Source organism: Fusarium coffeatum (genome assembly GCF_003316985.1).
Source record: "Fusarium coffeatum strain FIESC_28 chromosome Unknown BRIP53273_contig_77, whole genome shotgun sequence".
Taxonomy (NCBI): Eukaryota; Fungi; Ascomycota; class Sordariomycetes; order Hypocreales; family Nectriaceae; genus Fusarium; species Fusarium coffeatum.
The window spans coordinates 61,161-79,651 of NW_022157873.1; the positions used below are offsets into that span (position 1 = coordinate 61,161).

At 48.4% G+C, this 18,491-nt stretch overlaps 8 protein-coding genes across 8 annotated transcripts; 2 read left to right on the forward strand and 6 right to left on the reverse strand.

Annotated features, from left to right (window-relative positions):
- Positions 1-671: 671 nt before the first annotated feature.
- Positions 672-3,185, reverse strand: FIESC28_03634 (uncharacterized protein; the record flags this gene model as incomplete). Its single annotated transcript, XM_031157783.1, has 1 exon — positions 672-3,185. One exon carries the CDS (start codon positions 3,183-3,185, stop codon positions 672-674), a length of 2,514 nt encoding a protein of 837 aa, XP_031018043.1.
- Positions 3,186-4,996: 1,811 nt separating this feature from the next.
- FIESC28_03635 (uncharacterized protein) lies at positions 4,997-5,221 on the reverse strand (the record flags this gene model as incomplete). The annotated part of the gene is made up of 2 exons (XM_031157784.1): positions 4,997-5,095; positions 5,147-5,221. The coding sequence occupies 2 exons, from the start codon at positions 5,219-5,221 to the stop codon at positions 4,997-4,999; spliced, it is 174 nt and encodes a 57-aa protein (XP_031018044.1).
- A 1,166-nt stretch (positions 5,222-6,387) lies between these two features.
- Positions 6,388-8,214, reverse strand: FIESC28_03636 (uncharacterized protein; the record flags this gene model as incomplete). The annotated part of the gene is made up of 1 exon (XM_031157785.1): positions 6,388-8,214. One exon carries the CDS (start codon positions 8,212-8,214, stop codon positions 6,388-6,390), a length of 1,827 nt encoding a protein of 608 aa, XP_031018045.1.
- Positions 8,215-8,903: 689 nt separating this feature from the next.
- FIESC28_03637 (uncharacterized protein) lies at positions 8,904-9,974 on the forward strand (the record flags this gene model as incomplete). The annotated part of the gene is made up of 1 exon (XM_031157786.1): positions 8,904-9,974. One exon carries the CDS (start codon positions 8,904-8,906, stop codon positions 9,972-9,974), a length of 1,071 nt encoding a protein of 356 aa, XP_031018046.1.
- A 596-nt stretch (positions 9,975-10,570) lies between these two features.
- FIESC28_03638 (uncharacterized protein) lies at positions 10,571-12,200 on the forward strand (the record flags this gene model as incomplete). The annotated part of the gene is made up of 4 exons (XM_031157787.1): positions 10,571-10,597; positions 10,657-10,788; positions 10,836-11,734; positions 11,786-12,200. 4 exons carry the CDS (start codon positions 10,571-10,573, stop codon positions 12,198-12,200), a joined length of 1,473 nt encoding a protein of 490 aa, XP_031018047.1.
- Positions 12,201-12,254: 54 nt separating this feature from the next.
- Positions 12,255-13,730, reverse strand: FIESC28_03639 (uncharacterized protein; the record flags this gene model as incomplete). The annotated part of the gene is made up of 1 exon (XM_031157788.1): positions 12,255-13,730. One exon carries the CDS (start codon positions 13,728-13,730, stop codon positions 12,255-12,257), a length of 1,476 nt encoding a protein of 491 aa, XP_031018048.1.
- Positions 13,731-14,289: 559 nt separating this feature from the next.
- Positions 14,290-16,590, reverse strand: FIESC28_03640 (uncharacterized protein; the record flags this gene model as incomplete). Its single annotated transcript, XM_031157789.1, has 4 exons — positions 14,290-14,334; positions 14,389-16,119; positions 16,198-16,443; positions 16,588-16,590. 4 exons carry the CDS (start codon positions 16,588-16,590, stop codon positions 14,290-14,292), a joined length of 2,025 nt encoding a protein of 674 aa, XP_031018049.1.
- Positions 16,591-17,386: 796 nt separating this feature from the next.
- On the reverse strand, positions 17,387-18,280 carry FIESC28_03641 (uncharacterized protein; the record flags this gene model as incomplete). The annotated part of the gene is made up of 5 exons (XM_031157790.1): positions 17,387-17,734; positions 17,787-17,978; positions 18,039-18,065; positions 18,118-18,137; positions 18,205-18,280. The coding sequence occupies 5 exons, from the start codon at positions 18,278-18,280 to the stop codon at positions 17,387-17,389; spliced, it is 663 nt and encodes a 220-aa protein (XP_031018050.1).
- Between the last annotated feature and the right edge of the window lie 211 nt (positions 18,281-18,491).

Below are 18,491 nucleotides of genomic sequence, written 5' to 3' on the forward strand. Positions count from 1 at the left end.
TTCTGAAGGGAATACTGAGTGACGGGAAAGGGCATATTCGGCAGACCTCTAGTGCTGTATGGCAAGCTTGTGAAGTTCTCAAATACAATGCATTTACCAAGGCACTCTAAGACTTAGGCTATCAAAATAAAGTAGCCTAAATGCTTCTCTAAGAGCATAAGATAACTAAAATATTTCGTCCCTTATGCTTATAACGGTCAATTCATTCGATACCCTACGTTGTGGTTATGCCTATGTCCCTCCCCTGTTTCCATTCTGAACTGTCACTGACCTTTCACTGCTTGTGTCTACCTATAGAGTATTCATGCACTCAATGTAAATCTCTCATCGAACTTCTCTATCTATATTATCGGCAATACAGCAATATGAGATATCCATCATTAAACCTGTGAGCACTTATTGCCGAATATTGCCGCGATCATGTTAAGAAGCATTGTTATGACCATTCGCTATTGCTCGATCGCCATTCTCTGCCACTCCATCACCCGCTCGACCAACCAGTCACTCAAGATGCATGGTGTGCGAAGATAAAAATGTTATTCAGCTGTATACAATCTGTGGTCACGATTCGTCAAAGTAAACAACCCTCCCTGCTTGGTAAATCGTGACAAAGTACGTACGCATTCTAACTCACACCCGAAAGAAGAGAACGATGGCAGTAAATAAAGAAATCACTCGCTATCCTCGTCAGATTCAACGACGGTGTCCTCAAAACCCTCAATAGGGACCGCATTCTTGATGTAGTCACGGAAGCCACGACTCATCTTCACCACGGCCCGAAGGTGCTTCACGCAGATCGTGATGTTCTCGGAAGACTCTTCTTCAGCTTCGTTCTCAGCCAGAGCAAGCGCGGTTTGCATTGCATTGCGAATCTCTCGACCGTTCCACTTGAGGCTGCGAACCTCTTGGCTCTCCCAGACAAAGTCGCGAGCAGCACTGGAAACATGGATCAAACCATTAGAATCTCGGCTCAGGCGATCGAAGTTATGGCTCCAAATGCGCTCCCGGTCCTCATGTCCAAGACTCTTGTAGTGCAAGGCGACATGAATGCGGCTCAGGAAGGCACTATCAAATGATTGAACACGGTTGGTGGTAAGGAACAGGACACCACGATAGTACTCGAGGGCTCGGAGGAATACCGAAACCAGGCCATTTCTCTTGATGTCTGAAGAACGACGACGTTCGAGATAGATGTCGGCTTCGTCAAGAAGCACAAGGGCACCATAGCGTTGACCCAATTCAAGGAAATAGCTAAGGTTGCTCTCAACGTGATAAGAGTCGACACTCAGATCACCGCTAGTGAGGGAAATGAGAGGTCGGTTGGTCAGCTCGGCGATGCACTCAGCAGTGCATGTCTTTCCGACACCCGGAGCACCGTGAAGGAGGAAGATTCTGCCCTCACCCTTATTCTTAACAAAGTCGTTACCCCAGGGTGACACTCTTCCTTCACCCATGTCAGTTGCAAACTTGCCAATAAGAGCCTTCACAGTCATCTTGACTTCATCGTCAAGAACAAGATACTTGAAAGCTTCTTTGTCTGTTTTGACAGGCTTCAAATTAGCGATGCTCAAGTGACCCCAGCGCCGATCGCCAAGAATGAATCCCGGCATAGTCTTGCTACAGACGAGGTAGAACAAATCGCTTTCTGGCGGAGAATCTTTAGTTGGGTCAAGATCCTCAAAGCCTCTGTAGGGTCCATCCGAGTCTTGGTTTGAGCGATCATCCATACAGACGTCGCAACCACAACGTGGGAGGTTTCGAGGCAGATAGTCCTTAGACGGATAGACCGCAGAGTTCTGTCTTGGGGGGCCCCTGTATCGGCCGCGGCGGATATCATCTGTTCCATCAAAATAGAAACTGTCGAATCCAGGAGCGTCGCAGATGACACGGCCGCTCATGAATCCAGTTGGACCCCGGGACTGTCGATGAGTCGTACCAGAGTTTACAAGAAGACCCTCATAGTCCATGTATGTAGGGCGCTTCAGTAATTCCCAATACAGCTTTCCAAGTGCTATGTTCTTCTCCTTCATTGTCACTCCACCTTGGGCTTCCAGATCCTCGGGCCAAAAGGCCATAGGAATGACGGAAAGCCCGCCAATTTCCTGCTCACCAATCCATGGAGAGAGATCGAAACTATACATGTACCGATTGACTTTTGTACCGTTGGACTCGAGCATCCAGCAGTTGACCTTGTATGCATCTCGTGAACTAGTGTTCACATTCTGGCCATTTCTAACACTGCTGACGACGTATGGAGCCCAGATATCATGACGTTTGGCGTAGAAGACTTGGCCGGGCTTGAGGAGAAGCCAAAAGAGGTCGAAAGTGGCCCTAGGAACCTCGAGTTTATGGCGTTCTTCCTCACGACGAATCTCTTCGCCAAGGTTGTCCTCAAGGAACTCAAGTAGGAGGTCGATATGATTAGCAGTGGTGGCAGCATACTCAGAGGTATGGGCTGCCGGCTGATGATCCTTGTAATGAGCCAACTCTTGCCTATGATGATACAGAACCTGATAAGGTGCATCAACCTCGACTGTCTTGCCTTCAAGATTAAACTTGGGGTAATAGGTCACGACAGCCTTGAGAGCATTGATGAGATGAGCTGAGTGGATGTTCATGAAGGGGCGAGAGATGCGAGGAACATAGGAGTCGACTTCTCGATCTCCATCCATAGGACCATCATCATATCGGAGGCCAGATCCCTCGAACACGTCGGTGATAGGTCTGTCTTCTTGGTTGCGTGGGGGATGAGGGTGACGATTGTAGGGTCTGGTGCTTCTCACGGGAAAGACCTCTGTGACGATTTCTATCACAGGCTTCTCATTAAGTTTCTCGCCATCGGCATCACCTTCTTCACGGTTGCGAGAGAATGGGGGAATGGTCTTGAAGGGCCGAGTGCTTTGTCGACGTTTTATGACCTGGTCCCTCGTATCAAGATACTCGACGACATGAAGGACATCTGGGACCTTGCCGTTGATCTCGAGGGTTACTCTCTTTGGGTAGAGGCTATCAGGATCATCCCATACCCTGGGCGGAGGAGGAGGATACGGGTAGCCGCCCATTTGGGGCAAAGGAACAGATCTGGAATCAGATCTAGTCCTGGAAGGCAGATCATCGAAGCTGACGATGGAGATGTTATCTTCACCACCGCTAACTTCGGCTTCATATGGTTGAGAAGCGGCCATGATGAAGTGTATGAGGTTGGGGAGAGGTTAAAGACTTGAGTGTGAAAAGATTGAAGTAGATAGTAGATAATTGATAAAACAAAAGAGATGAGATTGGAAATATCAAGAGAATCGAGGTAAAGAAGGTAGCTCCTTCTTTATAGACTCGAGTCCAAGTTGTGTCACTCAAAACTGCCCTATCATGACAGCCATGCAAGAGCCACCCAATCAGGCAAGCAGCTCTACCCAGGCAGCAGTAGGCAGTTTCAACCTACAAGTCCTTGGTCCTTATTATCATGATGTTTGCCTTGGATGGTGCCTCAGGTCGCACGGGGTGACATCGTCTGCAGCCCGTTCAAATAGAAACAATGAGTACCTATCAAGAAACGCTTATATGCAGGCTGCAGCTCAGCCGCTCTGTTGCGGAGGAGGGGCTTGCTGACGATCTCTGGGACGAACTTGAAGAGACACAGAAAAGAAGAAGTTATTTAGATAATGCACAGTAAAATAGTTGAACTGTTCCTCAATTAATCGCTTCTTTAAATACCTATGTAACGTTAGATCTAATTCTCATGCTGTTTCATGGAAATTCGGTACTCAGCTCAGACCAATTTCCAGGCCATGGAACTAGTCAGTGAGACAACACTTGATGATCCTAGCAGCGACTTGTATCGACATACCAATAATTCTCATCCAGGAGATAGAACAGGTATCATTTCTTATTGTTCCGTTTTGAATCCCTTTTCAACAACTCGAAATATTGTTGCTTGAATAACATTTGCACGGCCTCCAAGATGCCCCGCGGTACGCCTTGAGTTAGCCCGCTAATCATGCAATACGACTGACTCTCCGTAAAAATGCGGAAACTTCTTGACGACATTAGTACAGCATGTGATTTCTTCTAGAATTAGTATAATAGCAGTTAAGAACAAGACTGGAATATATAAAGAAAAGATAAGATTACTGTTAGTTGCTATGTCTGTTAGTATAGATCCAGTTCTTCTTACTATCCAACTACTAATGGCTGTGGGAGACACCAATTGAGATGAGCAAGGGTCAACTTTCAACTCGAAATGCTAGATGTTACATACATCTCAATACTATACTAAGCTAGGAAAGACTGATTGGTTCGCTGGACAAGTATAACTGGTTATGGGGTCAACATGATGATCAAACTCAGTATTCTAGAGTTATCAGATGGATTGATCTTATCTAGGTAGAATCCCCATGTTCTTATATCCTGGGTTTATAGGGTCCTGTCTATTGATGACATTCAAACTCCCTTGGTGGTCTTGGATCAGGGGTTCGTGTATATAGATCCCATATATCTACATATACAGACGCTATGGATCTCTCATTGACAAAGCCAATGGAGCCGTTTCAAAAACGTGCATGTGCCTGAATCTAACGGTGTTGACGCTTGAAGCTCAGGGGTTCGGAGACAAACAGGCGAACTGTGGGGGTCAAACGTGTTTGACAGGAGTCCGTGAATAGTCAATGGAACACACTACATAGAACAAGCCTGGGTTGTAGAAATGCCCACTTCTACAGTATGCCATTGTTTGACCGGAGTTCAAAACACCAAGATCTCGTGGCAGTCTGCCTGTATCTACACATCTCTACAGTCCGAATGTTAAAAGTGGCAATGGAGGACAACTGCAATATAAAGAAGTCAAAGTGACAGATAAGTGTAGTTTATTGCTTCAAGACCAAATATCCAATCCCAACCAATGTTACTAAATCAGGATATCAAGGCTACCAAAACTCCTTCCCAGTTCAACTTCGTCTATATCTTATTTCATAGATAAGACATCCAAAGCTGGTCAACAAGCTTAGCAGCATCCCTCGTCACAGGCACAGAGACCGCAGCAGATCTCGCATCCAGCCTCTTCACCACCTCGCATGGTCATGTCAGGCTGGGGCTCAGCAGTCTTTATATACCGTGTTAGTTGGATAAGGTATCGGGCTAGCTCTACACTTACAGGCTGCTGTGTAACAATGTCTCCGTTATCAGAGGTCATGGGGGCTTGCTGAGTGGGTTCCATGGCAGCGGGCATCTTGAAGATCGAGATGAAGAGAGATGAATAACAGGTAGGTAAGTGGTAGGCTTTAAAAGTAGAGTTGTTGGTTAGAGTTGTGTAGTGTGTAGTAGCAAGATATCACTTCCACGGCTAGAGAAGACGCTCTTAAGTACCTCGAGACAACCCCAGAGGCCTCTCTCAACACCCAAGACACAGCCACTCCTCTACTTGGAGCATCACTGGTCATCTCCAGACTACATACAAGCATGATTGGTCTCACCGTATGCCCATGATCGTAATTCAACTCCAGCTCAACTTGAACAAAGCCCCTTCTCACAGAGTGACGTACGCGCAAGATGCCGCGTAGCCGTCCCGGTCTGGACCATTGTTCACGGCTGCTCCCGTAGAGGATAAGAGAAAAAGATTCAGGCCAGGGTCCAGCCTTTCGAGGCATGCTACGTTGTAGAGCAGACGGCAAGTCTAGGCCGAATATGGCGGTTTGCTGGGTTTCTATTGGTCAGTCAATGTTGCTGGGGCTGGTCAGCAAGTGTTCCGAGTTATTGACCGGCACGTTGACTGCCGAACGGCGAGGTGCCGAACTTCCGGGACGCCCGCGTTTTCGGTTTTATGGCTTATACAACCCTGCAAGCCTGAACTGTATAACGTCAACCATAGAAACCAACAACAAAAAGGACACAGCAAGAGGAAAGTGGAACGTCCAAACAAGTCAAGGGATAATAATAGTATCATTCTAGTATGTACTCAATAATATGGAGAGAATGTAAAGGGTGAAACGAATAACCAAAACCACAAGCTTAGATAGAGGTTTCAGAGGGCCCTTTTCAAAGTTTACTATTGGAACAGCTAGTAATGTAGAAGCAGATTAGACGCCACAAAATGCAGCCTGCAACACATCAATTGTCAGATTAAAGCGTTCCGTATAACCCCGCAAGATCTTTATTAAGGGTATGTAGTTCAAAGTAATAGTCGAGTTATCCTGGGTTAGCAAGGTCAAAGCATTCGGGTCGTAGCAAGTCGATCAGTCACCTTCACAGCAGATTGGCAAGCAGGCAACTCGAGGCGAGCAATAAATCGATTTCTCTCGACTCTTGTCTCCTGATAACTCAGCCATCGCCATGTCATGTCGACTCTAGGCCTGAGTGCCTTTTTTGTCCTTTTTTTCTTTCTTGTATATCTTCTTTTTAGTATTTCGCAAGCTTGGCCGCCTTGAAGCGACTGACGCGTTCTCGTCCACCATCCTGCTCCTCCAGAGGCTGTATGGGAGATTCGTCTTCTTTGAGGAACCCACCTTCTCGCTGAATGAACTTCTTTCGCAGTTTATGGTGCTCATCCGCAACTTCTTGCAACATGAGTTCGTCATCGAATTCGTTGGGTGGTTGAGCAGCTTTTGTAGGTTCACGCTCGACTAATTTGTCAGCCAGTGTTGTACCGTCAGGGCCAGTAGGTGCTGTAGGTCGATCTTGATCGATGAATTTGGCGGGCACATCAAGAGGTCCAGGAGGAACAGTGTCTCTCGTTTTCTTGAACCGCGATGGTTTGCGTGTGGACTTGGCGGGTGTGGTATCGGAAGCCTTGGGGGATGTGGAACGCTCGACAATAACGTCACTCAACGGTTCCACTATAGGTTCCTTTTCCACAATGGAATCTTCTTGTACAGGGAGAGATGTGGGTTCGCTCTCCTGTGCAATATCCAGACTGGAAGCAAAGCGCACGCCCTTCTTGCTGTTGGTCGTTTCCGGTTGCTTCTCCTTAATATTTGATTTGGTGGGCGCAGGTTTCAACGCTGAGGCCGAGGCTGGCGGTGATGGCGTTGTCGTCGCAGCAGTCGGCTTTATAACAATACGTCCAATACCCTCCTCTTTACCGCCATCCTCTTCATCTGCACTCGACTCGGCGTCTTTGTCCTCTGGCCGTTCAGTGAAACGCGACTTGATGCCTAGCTTCTTTTCCAGCTCAAGCATCCTCTCACGGTAGTCATCCGTAACGACGCGGCCCGTGTATCGGCCATACTTATCTTCCTGGTCATCGTCATCTTCGAAGCCTTCGTCGTCGCTATAATCGTATTCATCGTCGTCGCTGTCTCCCTCTTCGAGTTGCAATTCAGCAACAACAGCGCCAACTTCGCCAGAGTATTCGAGCATCTGTCGCCGTAACTCTGCGTCCTCCTCATCCTCATCGTCGGGGATGTACGCTTGGTCGTTAGTGATCTTCTCCTGCTCTTTGGCATGGTTCATGATCTCTTCAACACGCTTAGCATTACGCGAGACTTGGGGCGTGGGGCCGTCTTGCATTTTAGTATCTCCAGCAAATGAGACACCTTTGCTGGCAGAAGGTGCGAGCTTGGTGGCCTGAAGATCTGTCTCTTGAGAAACAGTCTGCTTTGAGGACGAGGCTTCAGGTACGGGCGCGGGCGCAGGCTTTGGAGCAGACACGGGCTCGGGCTTAGATACAGGTTCTTTCTGTTTAGAACTCTCTGCGGGTGAGGCAGAGTCATCATTCTCAGAATCCTTGATACCGGCCTTTTCAAGGGCCTTCTCGATCGCAGGCAACGCGCTGTCAGGCTGATTCAGCTTGTACGAAATGACATTGTCATCTTCGTCAAGCTCCTCGATAATTTCTGTCATCGGTAGACCGTCATCTTCAGTGAGATCTGGTTGCAGCTCGGTAAGTTTATCCTCGGCAGTGCTGATTTGCTTCTGTAGATTTGCGATGTTTGTAGTAACATAATCGATGCGACGTTCAAGGATATTCAAGATCTGCTCGCTAGATCGGTGTGTCCTCTCGCCGAAAATCTCATCAAGTTCGCGATCCTTCAGTAGCTCACCCTCAAACCCGGCGTGGATTGTCTTGAGTTCAGTGTCGCCATTCTTGCAAGTAGACTGAACCTCTTCCTTGAGCATCTCATACTCGGCATCCCAAGTCTGCCAGTGCTTCAGGGCACTCTGCAGCTTGCTGATGTCATCCTCGAGCTGCTTTTGTTGCTTTTCAATATCCGAAATGTCCGACATATTTACTAACCCGGTGCAGCTGCTACGAGGCTGCAAGACAGAAATGAGAAAGAGGAAGAGGAAGAAAGTTTGTGAGGCGCTGAAGTCATGATGAATGGTTCGGGCTCTCCACTAAGGAAAAAAAAGTTAGGAGCTGTTCTTGAACAAGGCCGGACTAACTTCGGCTAACGGGACTAACAAGCTACAGTACGAGCTGTCAACTCAGGCCCCACTACAGGTCCAGGTCCTTCCATCTTTAGGTGCCTCCAGCTGGCTGGCGATCTGAACTTTAGCGTCATGCACGCCCTTCATATTACAGACAAAGCCTTCCTTCTGCTACTCTATCTCCCAGGATACAATACGAGAGTGACATGAAGTTTTCACACTGCCGGCCAAGTATCTCACAACTTACCATGTATTTTGTGTGAAGTCATGTTACGATAGGATCATGGTCGATCAAGAACAAGTACAGCAAGAGCTATCATCCAGGGAACTCATTGAAACCTGCTTGCAGAAGTGATATCAATTAATTATACCGCAGGAACGACTCATGACAACAGCTACCTGCCTATCTCGATTTCCCCGCAGCTATAGACCGCTTTATAAAGCCCAAGAGTTCTGTAACTACCTAAATCCATAATCTCTTCTCCATCAACTATTCTCTTTATCATCTGGCACCTCCACTTACACGCTTCTGTCTTATCACGGCCATGGCAGAGTCCAACACCAAAACTCTCGAAGCGAAATGCTACTGTGGCTCTGTCCACTACACAATCGACGTACCAGTCTCCAAACTTCCACTCCTCACTCATCTCTGCCACTGCAGTCTCTGCAGATTTGCCTCAGGAGCACCATGCGTCTTTCACGCAACACTTCCAGAGGGTGTAGAGCCTAGATTCGTGGAACCGTCCTCTCGAAACAGCATGACGAGCTATCCAATTGGTAAAACTGGTTGGCCATGGCTTTTCTGTTCGACATGCGGCTATCATATCGCCTCAACTGGACCGCCTGACAACGAGTTCTGGACAGTTTCTACATCTATCTTTATAGATGCTGCAGACTGCTTTGATATACGCAAGCACATCTTCAGCAAGTCCACCCAGGATGGGGGTATCGCTAAGACCTTGACACACATGAGGGGACATGAGTTCATCGACTGGAATCCCAAAGATGACAGTCCTGAGGCCAAGATTGTTCGGTCACAACCCGAATTTGGAGAAAATGGTGAAGAGCGTCTTCGTGTTGAGTGTCACTGCAAGGGTGTATCCTTCACCATCCCCCGACCAAATCAGGCAGTCAAGGAAGATAAATACTACTCCGCATTCGTTTCTCATAGGGACAATACAAAGTGGTATGCTACTTTTGACGCTTGTGACGACTGCCGGCTCGTTAACGGAACACACGTGGTTGGCTGGACATTCATTCCTCTCTCAGTCTGCGAGCCTCGCATAGGACATGACCTTCTCACCGGCACAGCGAAGACATGTAAATCATCAGATAATGTTGTGCGATCGTTCTGCGGTGACTGCGGCGCCACAATCTTCTTCTCCCACAGCTATAGGAGGCCAGATGATGACCATCATGTCGTTGACTTAGCCACAGGCATTATCAGAGCGCCTGAGGGCGTCATGGCAGAGAAATGGCTCACCTGGCGGGCAAGAGTCGCCTGGGCTGATAGTGGAAAGAGATTTGACAACGACTTTCATGAATCATTTCAAGTCGGTATGAAGATGTGGGTGTCGGAGAGAGAGGGTGAAATTGAGGATTATAACATCGGCTGATCGGTCCGGGGCAATCGGATATGAGCCGAAGAGTATGCATATTAGGGGAGTTGTTAGCGATGTTGGATCAGGCATTTATTATTGATGCAGAAAAGTGCTTTGTCTATGTTGGCTTTTTGAGTCTTGACAAAGACAACGACCAAAATGCAACTTTTCCGTTTGTATTTAACATAAACTTCATCCCTCGTTTCATTCATCATGGCTCTTATCAGCGGCGTTCTCTCCCGAAAGGCCGTCACTAGTAGCGGGAGGCAGACCGAGGAAAGCATGCGGCAAGATTGTCTCAGTAAGAGGATAAACTCTCAATTAATCAAGTCAATCGATTGGACCAACAATTCTACTTCACTGAAATTAATTACCTGATCATCGAGAAACATTAAGCTTCTTCAAGAACTGAGCCAATTGGACTCTCACGGCCTCACCCTACACCTCGTTGACTACGAGCGAATTACCCGAGTTTTCTGCGAGTCACCACTGGCCAAGACAACTTTCATTATAATTGTTAAGACATTTTGACTTCAATGCGTTATGTCTCTTGGAGAGCTTTTAGGCAACCTTTCAGCTTTATAGTAGTACAGCGAACATCTTTATCCACCATGGCTTCGTCAAACCGGTCTTACAATGTACGTCATGACTGCTTCCATGAGATGAGGAGATATACTGATCTATAACTCAACATCAGGACGCGATTGATGCGCTCAACTCACTTCAGACGCCTTATGATATAATTGAAGCTCGTCGTAAGGCTGGAATAAAGCCAAATGCCGTGTCCATCCAGGAGATGAAGACGTATCTTCATCGTATTGGATATACTGTAAGATGAGACCATCAGAGCAGGGAATGATGCTCATAAAATCACAGCCATCCGATTTGGACAAGCTCAACATAGTACATGTAGCAGGAACTAAAGGCAAAGGAAGTACTTGCGCCTTCGTCGACTCTATCCTCTCTCAGTACCAGCACACCAGAGGCACGCCCCGCAAAACCGGCCTCTTCACATCCCCTCACCTCATCGCTGTCCGCGAGCGCATACGTATCAACTCGGCCCCAATCTCAGAAGATCTCTTCGCAAAATACTTCTTCGAAGTCTGGGATCGTTTGGAATCCGCACCAAAGGATGAAGCGGACAAGCTTATGCCTCCTCGACCCATCTATGCTCGCTATCTAACCCTGATGAGCTGGCATGTCTTTCTCCAAGAGGGCATCGACGTTGCCGTGTATGAAACGGGTATTGGAGGGGAGTTCGATGCTACGAATGTCGTTGAGAAGCCAGTAGCTTCAGGGATCAGCACACTAGGTATTGATCATGTCTTCGCCCTGGGCGATACTGTAGCCAAAATTGCATGGCATAAAGCAGGTATCATGAAGACAGGCAGCGCGGCTTTCACCATCGAGCAAGTACCGGATGCGGATGAAGTGCTCAGAAAAAGAGCCGAGGAGAAGAGCGTGGATCTGAAAGTCCTCGATGTTGACCCTCGACTAAATGCCATCAAGATTCGACCAGACGCCATCTTCCAGAAGCGCAATGCCACACTAGCCATTACCCTTGCTGAAACGGCACTGGAGAAGATTGGCATTGATCTCTCACCGCGCTCCGAACCTTTGCCAAAGGAATTTGTGGACGGTCTTGAGAAGGTTGTGTGGAGGGGTAGATGCGAGGTTAAGAAGGAGGATAAGGTGACATGGCATGTTGACGGAGCTCATACCTCTGACAGCCTTAAGATGTCTTCCAAGTGGTTCCAAGATGAGACTTCAGGACGGTAAGCCTCTTGTTACGACGACGTACAAAGACTAAGCTAACATGATCTCAGCACCGGTCCTCGTGTTATGATCTTCAACCAACAAGGCCGCTCTGAAGCCGCTGGCTTCCTAGAGTCCGTTTTCAAAGCTACCAAACGCGATGGACAGCCTGCTTTCGACCATGTGATTTTTTGCACAAACGTCACATATGCTGACTCCGGTTACAAGCGAGACTTTGTCAACCACCAGTTCGATCCTAGCGAAATTGATAAGATGACGGTTCAGCATAAGTTTGCTGAGAAATGGACAGAACTTGACCCAAGTGCTGTCGTCAAGGTTATGCCAACTATTGAGCAGTCTATTGAATACACTAGACACATCGGAGAGGATCTACCAGAGGGCGAGACGGTGCAGGCACTCATTACAGGCAGTTTACACCTTGTCGGTGGTGCTCTGGGAATATTGGAGAAAGCCGATGCTCTATAATCATGATGAAAGCCAAAATGAATTCCATTTCGTGGGTGTATAGGAAGAAAATATTTATAATAGACCTTCGGGCTCCAAGGCTCGCAACATACCCCCTGCAAGATACATGCTCCCTGTTGCCAAAACCTTTTGATTCGGGGCTGCGACTCTCCTTGCCTCATTGACTGTATCTTGAATATTATCAAAAGTCTTGATCTGACATCCAGTTGCCCTCTGTTTCATTGATTCTGCAACTCGCGTCTGAACTGTTAGGTCTCTAGCTTCATCACTGGAAGCTTTCTCCTGATCATTCCTTGTAAAGAATGCATGGCTGAAAATGTTCTCTCGTCCTGTAACCTCTTGAATAGTATCAAGAAGGGTCGCCAACAGTTGTGTCGCATCTCTCTCCTGCTGGTTAAATACTAATATCGCAGATTCATCTTTGCCAATGCTGGTAGCGAACCATTTTGCGACCTCCTGCATACTATCTTTGGTATGCGCACCATCAAGATGCCAACCGATATCGCCCTGCTGAATGATCTCACATCGTCCCCTGAGACTTGCTTCTTTGAGACCAGTGACCATCTTATCAGGGAGGTCCAGCAAAGCAGCCGCCGGATCAACATCCATGCCCAGATGGTGACGCACAGCAAGGACGGCAAGAGCTTGGTTGTATTTCTGGAAATCGCCGGGCAGTTTTCCAACTACACCTCCCCATCGCTCAACGCTCGCATCGTCGAGTTCTGTAAGTTCGGCGCCCTTTTCCGTCGCCCGTTGTTGAAGGATTTGTCTCACACTGGGCTTCTCATCCATTCGGCGCACAAAGCCACGTACTCCCGGCTTGAGAATACCTGCCTTGTGCCATGAGATTTTCTCAACCGTGTCGCCCAACATCGCAACATGGTCTATGCCCAGTTGTGTGATGACAGCTGTCGAAACAGCCTCTGAGGGAACAATATTCGTAGCGTCATATTCGCCTCCGATGCCGCACTCGAGAACAACACTGTCGACTTTTTCCCGTAGGAAAATGTGCCAAGCAAGAAGTGTCATGAAACGGAAGAAGAAGGGCTTGGAATTGGGCCCATTGGCATCCGTGATACTCTGGCCGTCCTTCTTAGCGGCGTCGGACAATCGTTCCCATAGCTCAAAGAAAGCCTCTGCAAAAAGAGCTTGGGAGACCTGCTCGCCTTGAATAGCGATACGCTCGCGAGGGCTTACGAGATGCGGGCTTGTATAGGTACCGACAGTCTCATATTGCTTGAGCATGCCCGTTGCAAATGCACTCACAGAGCCTTTGCCCTTTGTACCCGCTACATGAATATGCTTAAGACGGGCGAGATCTTTTGGCTCATATCCAGCGCGACGAAGCCATTCGCGCATCTCTGGGAGAGCAAGCGCATTCAGATCTTTGGGTGGCCCGGATGAGGCATTTTGAGCGGTCGGTTTGTCGAATAAATTGGTGATTTGGCGGTTTGAGTAGAGCGTAGACAGAAGCTTGAGAGCTTCATTATAGTCGCGAGATGCGGTGGTGACGCTCCTTCGTGTAGCCATTATATGTGTTGTGAGATGACTCTTAATAAAAGAGCAGCGTTGATTCATCTTATCAATCGAGAGTACATTGGGAAAGTATTAATCCGGAGGGTCAAGGCGAGGTTGAGCGAGGCTCAATTCAATGATATGGGTTGTGTCATTGGAGCAATGGAGCTCAGATAGTTAGGTCATGTACCTAGCCATTACATACTTCACTTTTTGCCTGAGATATTCCGCACTCAAGTCCGCCAGAATTTGGAGAAGACATTTTGAAGCTATCCATAGATCGGAAAACATGCTCATCACATAAGTATCTGTGTTCCAAATTTCAATAAATTCAGCTTCTAGGTATCTCTGACAAACAGCAACTGACACCTTGTTCAGGGTCGTCCGGTATCAGTCAGCAGAAAGCAATCAAGCATGGAACTTGATGAAGATGTCGACGATAATGAACAAGCAAAAGATGGTAACCACGCCCTCATCGTCTATTGCTATCTAATACACGGCCGCCCAGCCTTTCTCTAGACATGACGACACCGGGATCCAATTATACACAACAAATGAGACATCCCTTTTTTATTTAATCCACACGGAGACTCTGAAGACGGGCTTCTGTAGCAATCACCTAGGTATTATGTTAGCAAAGTAAAAATGCAGATGAAGGGGTGATGGAACTTACGTCAAGAGCCTGCTGAACCTCCAACACCTTGCGAACCTCACCCAGCCAATCCTTGCTCAAGGTCTTGGCCCATCCATCTAGACCGTTAATTTCTCGTGCAGCAGAATCCAAATCACCCTCTTCCAAGTATGTCTGGGTTCGAGTAAGAATGCTCTCCACGTCGTTACCGTCAGCAAGTCCTTGCTTCTTGAACATGACGTGGCTGAGGACCCAGCTGGAAGCGTGGCTGGCAACACCGGCCTCATCGGGTAGCAGAGAGGCCTTTCGGACCTCGTTGGCGACACGACGGAAACGGTCAATCAGCTGGGAAGAAGTAGAGATACCGCGTTGGTAAGCGGCAGGGTTGACTGAGGCAATAGCAGCATTGACAACGGGATCGTCAGAAGCGATCTCGCGGAGGGCGACAAGCTCGCGGATAAAGGGACGAGGGTGGTGGTCATCCTCAAGGCTGGCTCGGACAGCCTCGACAGCAACGTGGAGTTGCTGGGTCTTGAGGTTAGTGTCGAGAACTTCGTTCCAGCCGGTAGTGAGCTTCTCAAGCTCTCCAACAGCAGAAGACAGAGCGCTCAGCTTGCCCAGACGGCTCTGGCGCTCCTCCTCAACTTGCTTCTCGATATCCTTGGTGAATTCCTTCTTGAGAGCCAAAGCCTGCTGAGCAAGCTGGTTCTGGAGCTTCTCCTCGTTGACCTTCTGTTCACGCTCGAGGAGAGTCTTGACACGGCCCTCGTAGTTCTCTCGGACCGTCTTCATTTCATGCTCAAAGTCTCGTTGCCATTGGTCCTCCTGGCTGATCATGGTGTTCTCAACGCGGTCAATCAGGTCACTAGCGGCCTTGTCGAACTCCTCGATCTTCTCTCGGACTTGCATGGCAGCCTTCTTCTCGAACTCGCCCTTCATACTCTTAAGCTTGCCTCCAACCTTGGCGATCTCACTCTTGGCCTTGTCAACGGAGGTGCCATACTTGCCATGAGCACCATCGGCGTTGATAACCAGGATAAGGTCGTTGACCATGTGGACAAGGTCTTGAATAACAGGCTCCTTGGCATCCTCAAGTGATAGCAGGTCAATTGGCTTCAGAGGAGGGAGCTTAGAGGGCTCGTTAACTTCAGGGGCCTTGAAACCAGTATCAGATTTGGTGGGAGCGGCCTCCTTCGCAACTTCCTTGGCTTCAACAACGGGAGCCTTGGCCTTAGCCTTGGGCTTGGGCTTGACTACTTCCTCAACCTTCTTCTTGGCGGCGGCAACGGGACCAGCACTTGAGTGACGCTCGGCCTCAGCAACTCGCCATGAAGCGCCGCTCTGAGCAGGAACTCTGACGGCATCCTCGGTGGCTTGGGACTTAGATCGGCCGGTAACGTTGGGGAATCGCTTCTTGTAGTCCATTTCCTCGAGGTAGAGGACAGCCTGCTCGGCGAATGGGACGTATTCAGTGAAGAAGTCGTGGAAGTTGTCGCTAATACGAGAGTACCAGACACCTCCAGCGAAACCAACAACACCAAGAACGAGAAGGGTGAAGACAAAGTTCTTCAGTCTTCGGAAGAAACCCTTCTTCTTGGGAGCAGGAGGCGGGGGAGGAGGTGGTGTTCTGGGAACCTCTCCGATAACAGCCTTGGTCTCGCCGACATCGTCGATAGTGGTCTCGTGGATTCTCTCGGATGAGATAGTCTGGGAAGGTGGCAGTACGGGTTGCTTAGCATCGAGTTCGGGCTTCTTGTCGACAGCGTAGAATCGCTACAGAAAAGTCAACGCGGTTAGCTGATTGCTACATACTAACACGAGGTGTGACGTTGTAAGGCAAGGGAAGCTTACCTGACCAGCAAGAGAGGCAGTCCGCGTAGCCGCAATGGGCCATTGGCGGGCAGCAGCGGCCACAACGGGCCTGCCGCCAAAAGCCCTCACAGACTGAAGCGAAGTTCGCAACATTGAGGGATTGCAATGGCGAACAGGGCGCAGTTCGCGATGCAGTTGTATATCGGGTTTGATGGAGTTGAGAGCTGCTTCAAAAACGCTCAGGGTAAAAGTTCGGTAAAAGCCAGCTCCCGGTTCCGCATGGAGCTAAATGTTAGCACAGCGGCAGGAACCGGGTGACGCAACTGCTTTATCAACTATCAAAATCTTGAATATGATGAAACAACATTAAATGACCATACTACCTAACTATATTTGGAATGGCAGAAAGGCTCGTACAATAATTCTCACCATGATGGTCTGAGATTGACTCTTTGAGAACTTTTATAGTAAGATAACGATTGGTTACCTGATCACATGCTCAACTACAATGCAACAAAGCAGCAACAAATCATGGCATGATTCCATTAAACTTGAGAGATGAAAGTGTTTCGGTACATGCTTCACCACTACCTTCCAAGTGAAGTCAGACAAGTATCGTGATGGTATCCAAGTGAGCGATACGTTCATTGGAAACAGTGGTGTCAATCATGGTACCTCTTTTCCGGTTTTTGAGCGTATCATATCCCACCCATACTCCACTCCACCTCAGAGTTGGCAGGATGTTTACTATTAACACCAAATCCTAATCTTGCACGAGTGATTGAAACCCTTTCGACGTACTGTATCACCTCGATATTATGATAGCATAGTTGCGTAATTCATCTAGTGACAGTCATCTATTAAGAAGCTGCGAAGAAAAAGAAATGCTACAGAGCGCCTCGTACATATCCCCTGTCGGTTCATCTCATGAGCCACTCTATATCTTCTGGCATGCTCAAGTGCCGAGCTCCAGCAACTTCAAGCATACAAGCCACCAATGCTACCAAGCAACAAAATTCAAGTTCGGTATTAAAAAGTGTGGACTGAACTGATCCCTCCAAAACCAAAGACTCCAGTAAATTATATGACACGCCCCAGCTCATTCGTGACCTCAGAGTTCGTTAAAGACGGCGTATCGTGCAAAGACTCACGCTGAGGCTCTGGTGATGCATGCGTGGGCGTAATGAAAGGTTGTGTCTAATCTCAATGCTTCGAACTCAGGGTCAGCTTAGCAGCTGCAAGGACCGCTGACGTTGGTGTTGGAGTTCTCGGGAGCCAGGCTGACTCCTGGTCGTTGACCGGGACGAGCATGTCGGGGACCGGCCTGGTCCAGAGGCAGCTTCTTAGCGATGGCTGTGAAAAGGGTCTGAACGTTCTCGGCAGTCTTGGCTGAAGTTTCGAAGAAGAGAAGACCAGCTTCACGGGCGTAAGCCTCAGCATCAGCAGTGGGGATGGCTCGCTTGTCGGGCTGCTCGGTGACCAAATCCAACTTGTTTCCTGCAAGAGCAATGACGATGTTCTCGTTCGCTTGGCGTTGAAGTTCCTTGACCCAAGCCTTTGCCTTGTCTAGCGATGCCTGCGGAAATATTAATATGTGTCTTTAAAACTGCTCTTCTTGATAGGCGTACCGATTGGGTGATATCATATACAACGACGGCGCAGTTTGCGTTTCGGTAGTACATAGGAGCCAGCGACTTGTAGCGTTCTTGGCCAGCGGTATCCCAGATCTCGAACTTGACGGTAGTGTTCTCATCGAGGGAAATGGTTTGAGTCAGGAAAGCAGCACCGATAGTAGACTCGCGATAAGAATCGAATTGGTCCTGAATGGCATTGATAAGTTACGTGTCTTGCATAATGAGGTTGGTTCAACAACTGCTTACCTTGACGAATCGCAAGACTATTGAACTCTGAATTAAAAAGTTAGTAGGTCGCTATTTCAAGGCGCTCGTTACAAAATACCTTTCCGACGGCAGACTCGCCTGTGACGAAAGGTTAGCAAGCATGTCATGAAACAAGGACGGGGTTGACAAGACTGATGTAACATACCTAGAAGAACCAACTTGAACTGCGCAAATCGGGTGTTGGTGCCGCGGGCGCCAGCGGGAGGTTGTCGGGAAGCCATACTGATAAACGAGGATGTGGTTTCGGGATGGAGAGATATGGAGAGAGTCTATCAAGAATGATAGAGGTAGTGTAGTGGCGGTATGACCTGGGCGTTTGGGATCGGACGTGTTCTGGACAACAGCGTGGAGAGACGGACGCTCGGGCTGAAAATCGTATCGAGGTGATTTCGCAACTAAAGCGAATCGAGGTACAAGGTAGGACTGGCGGGC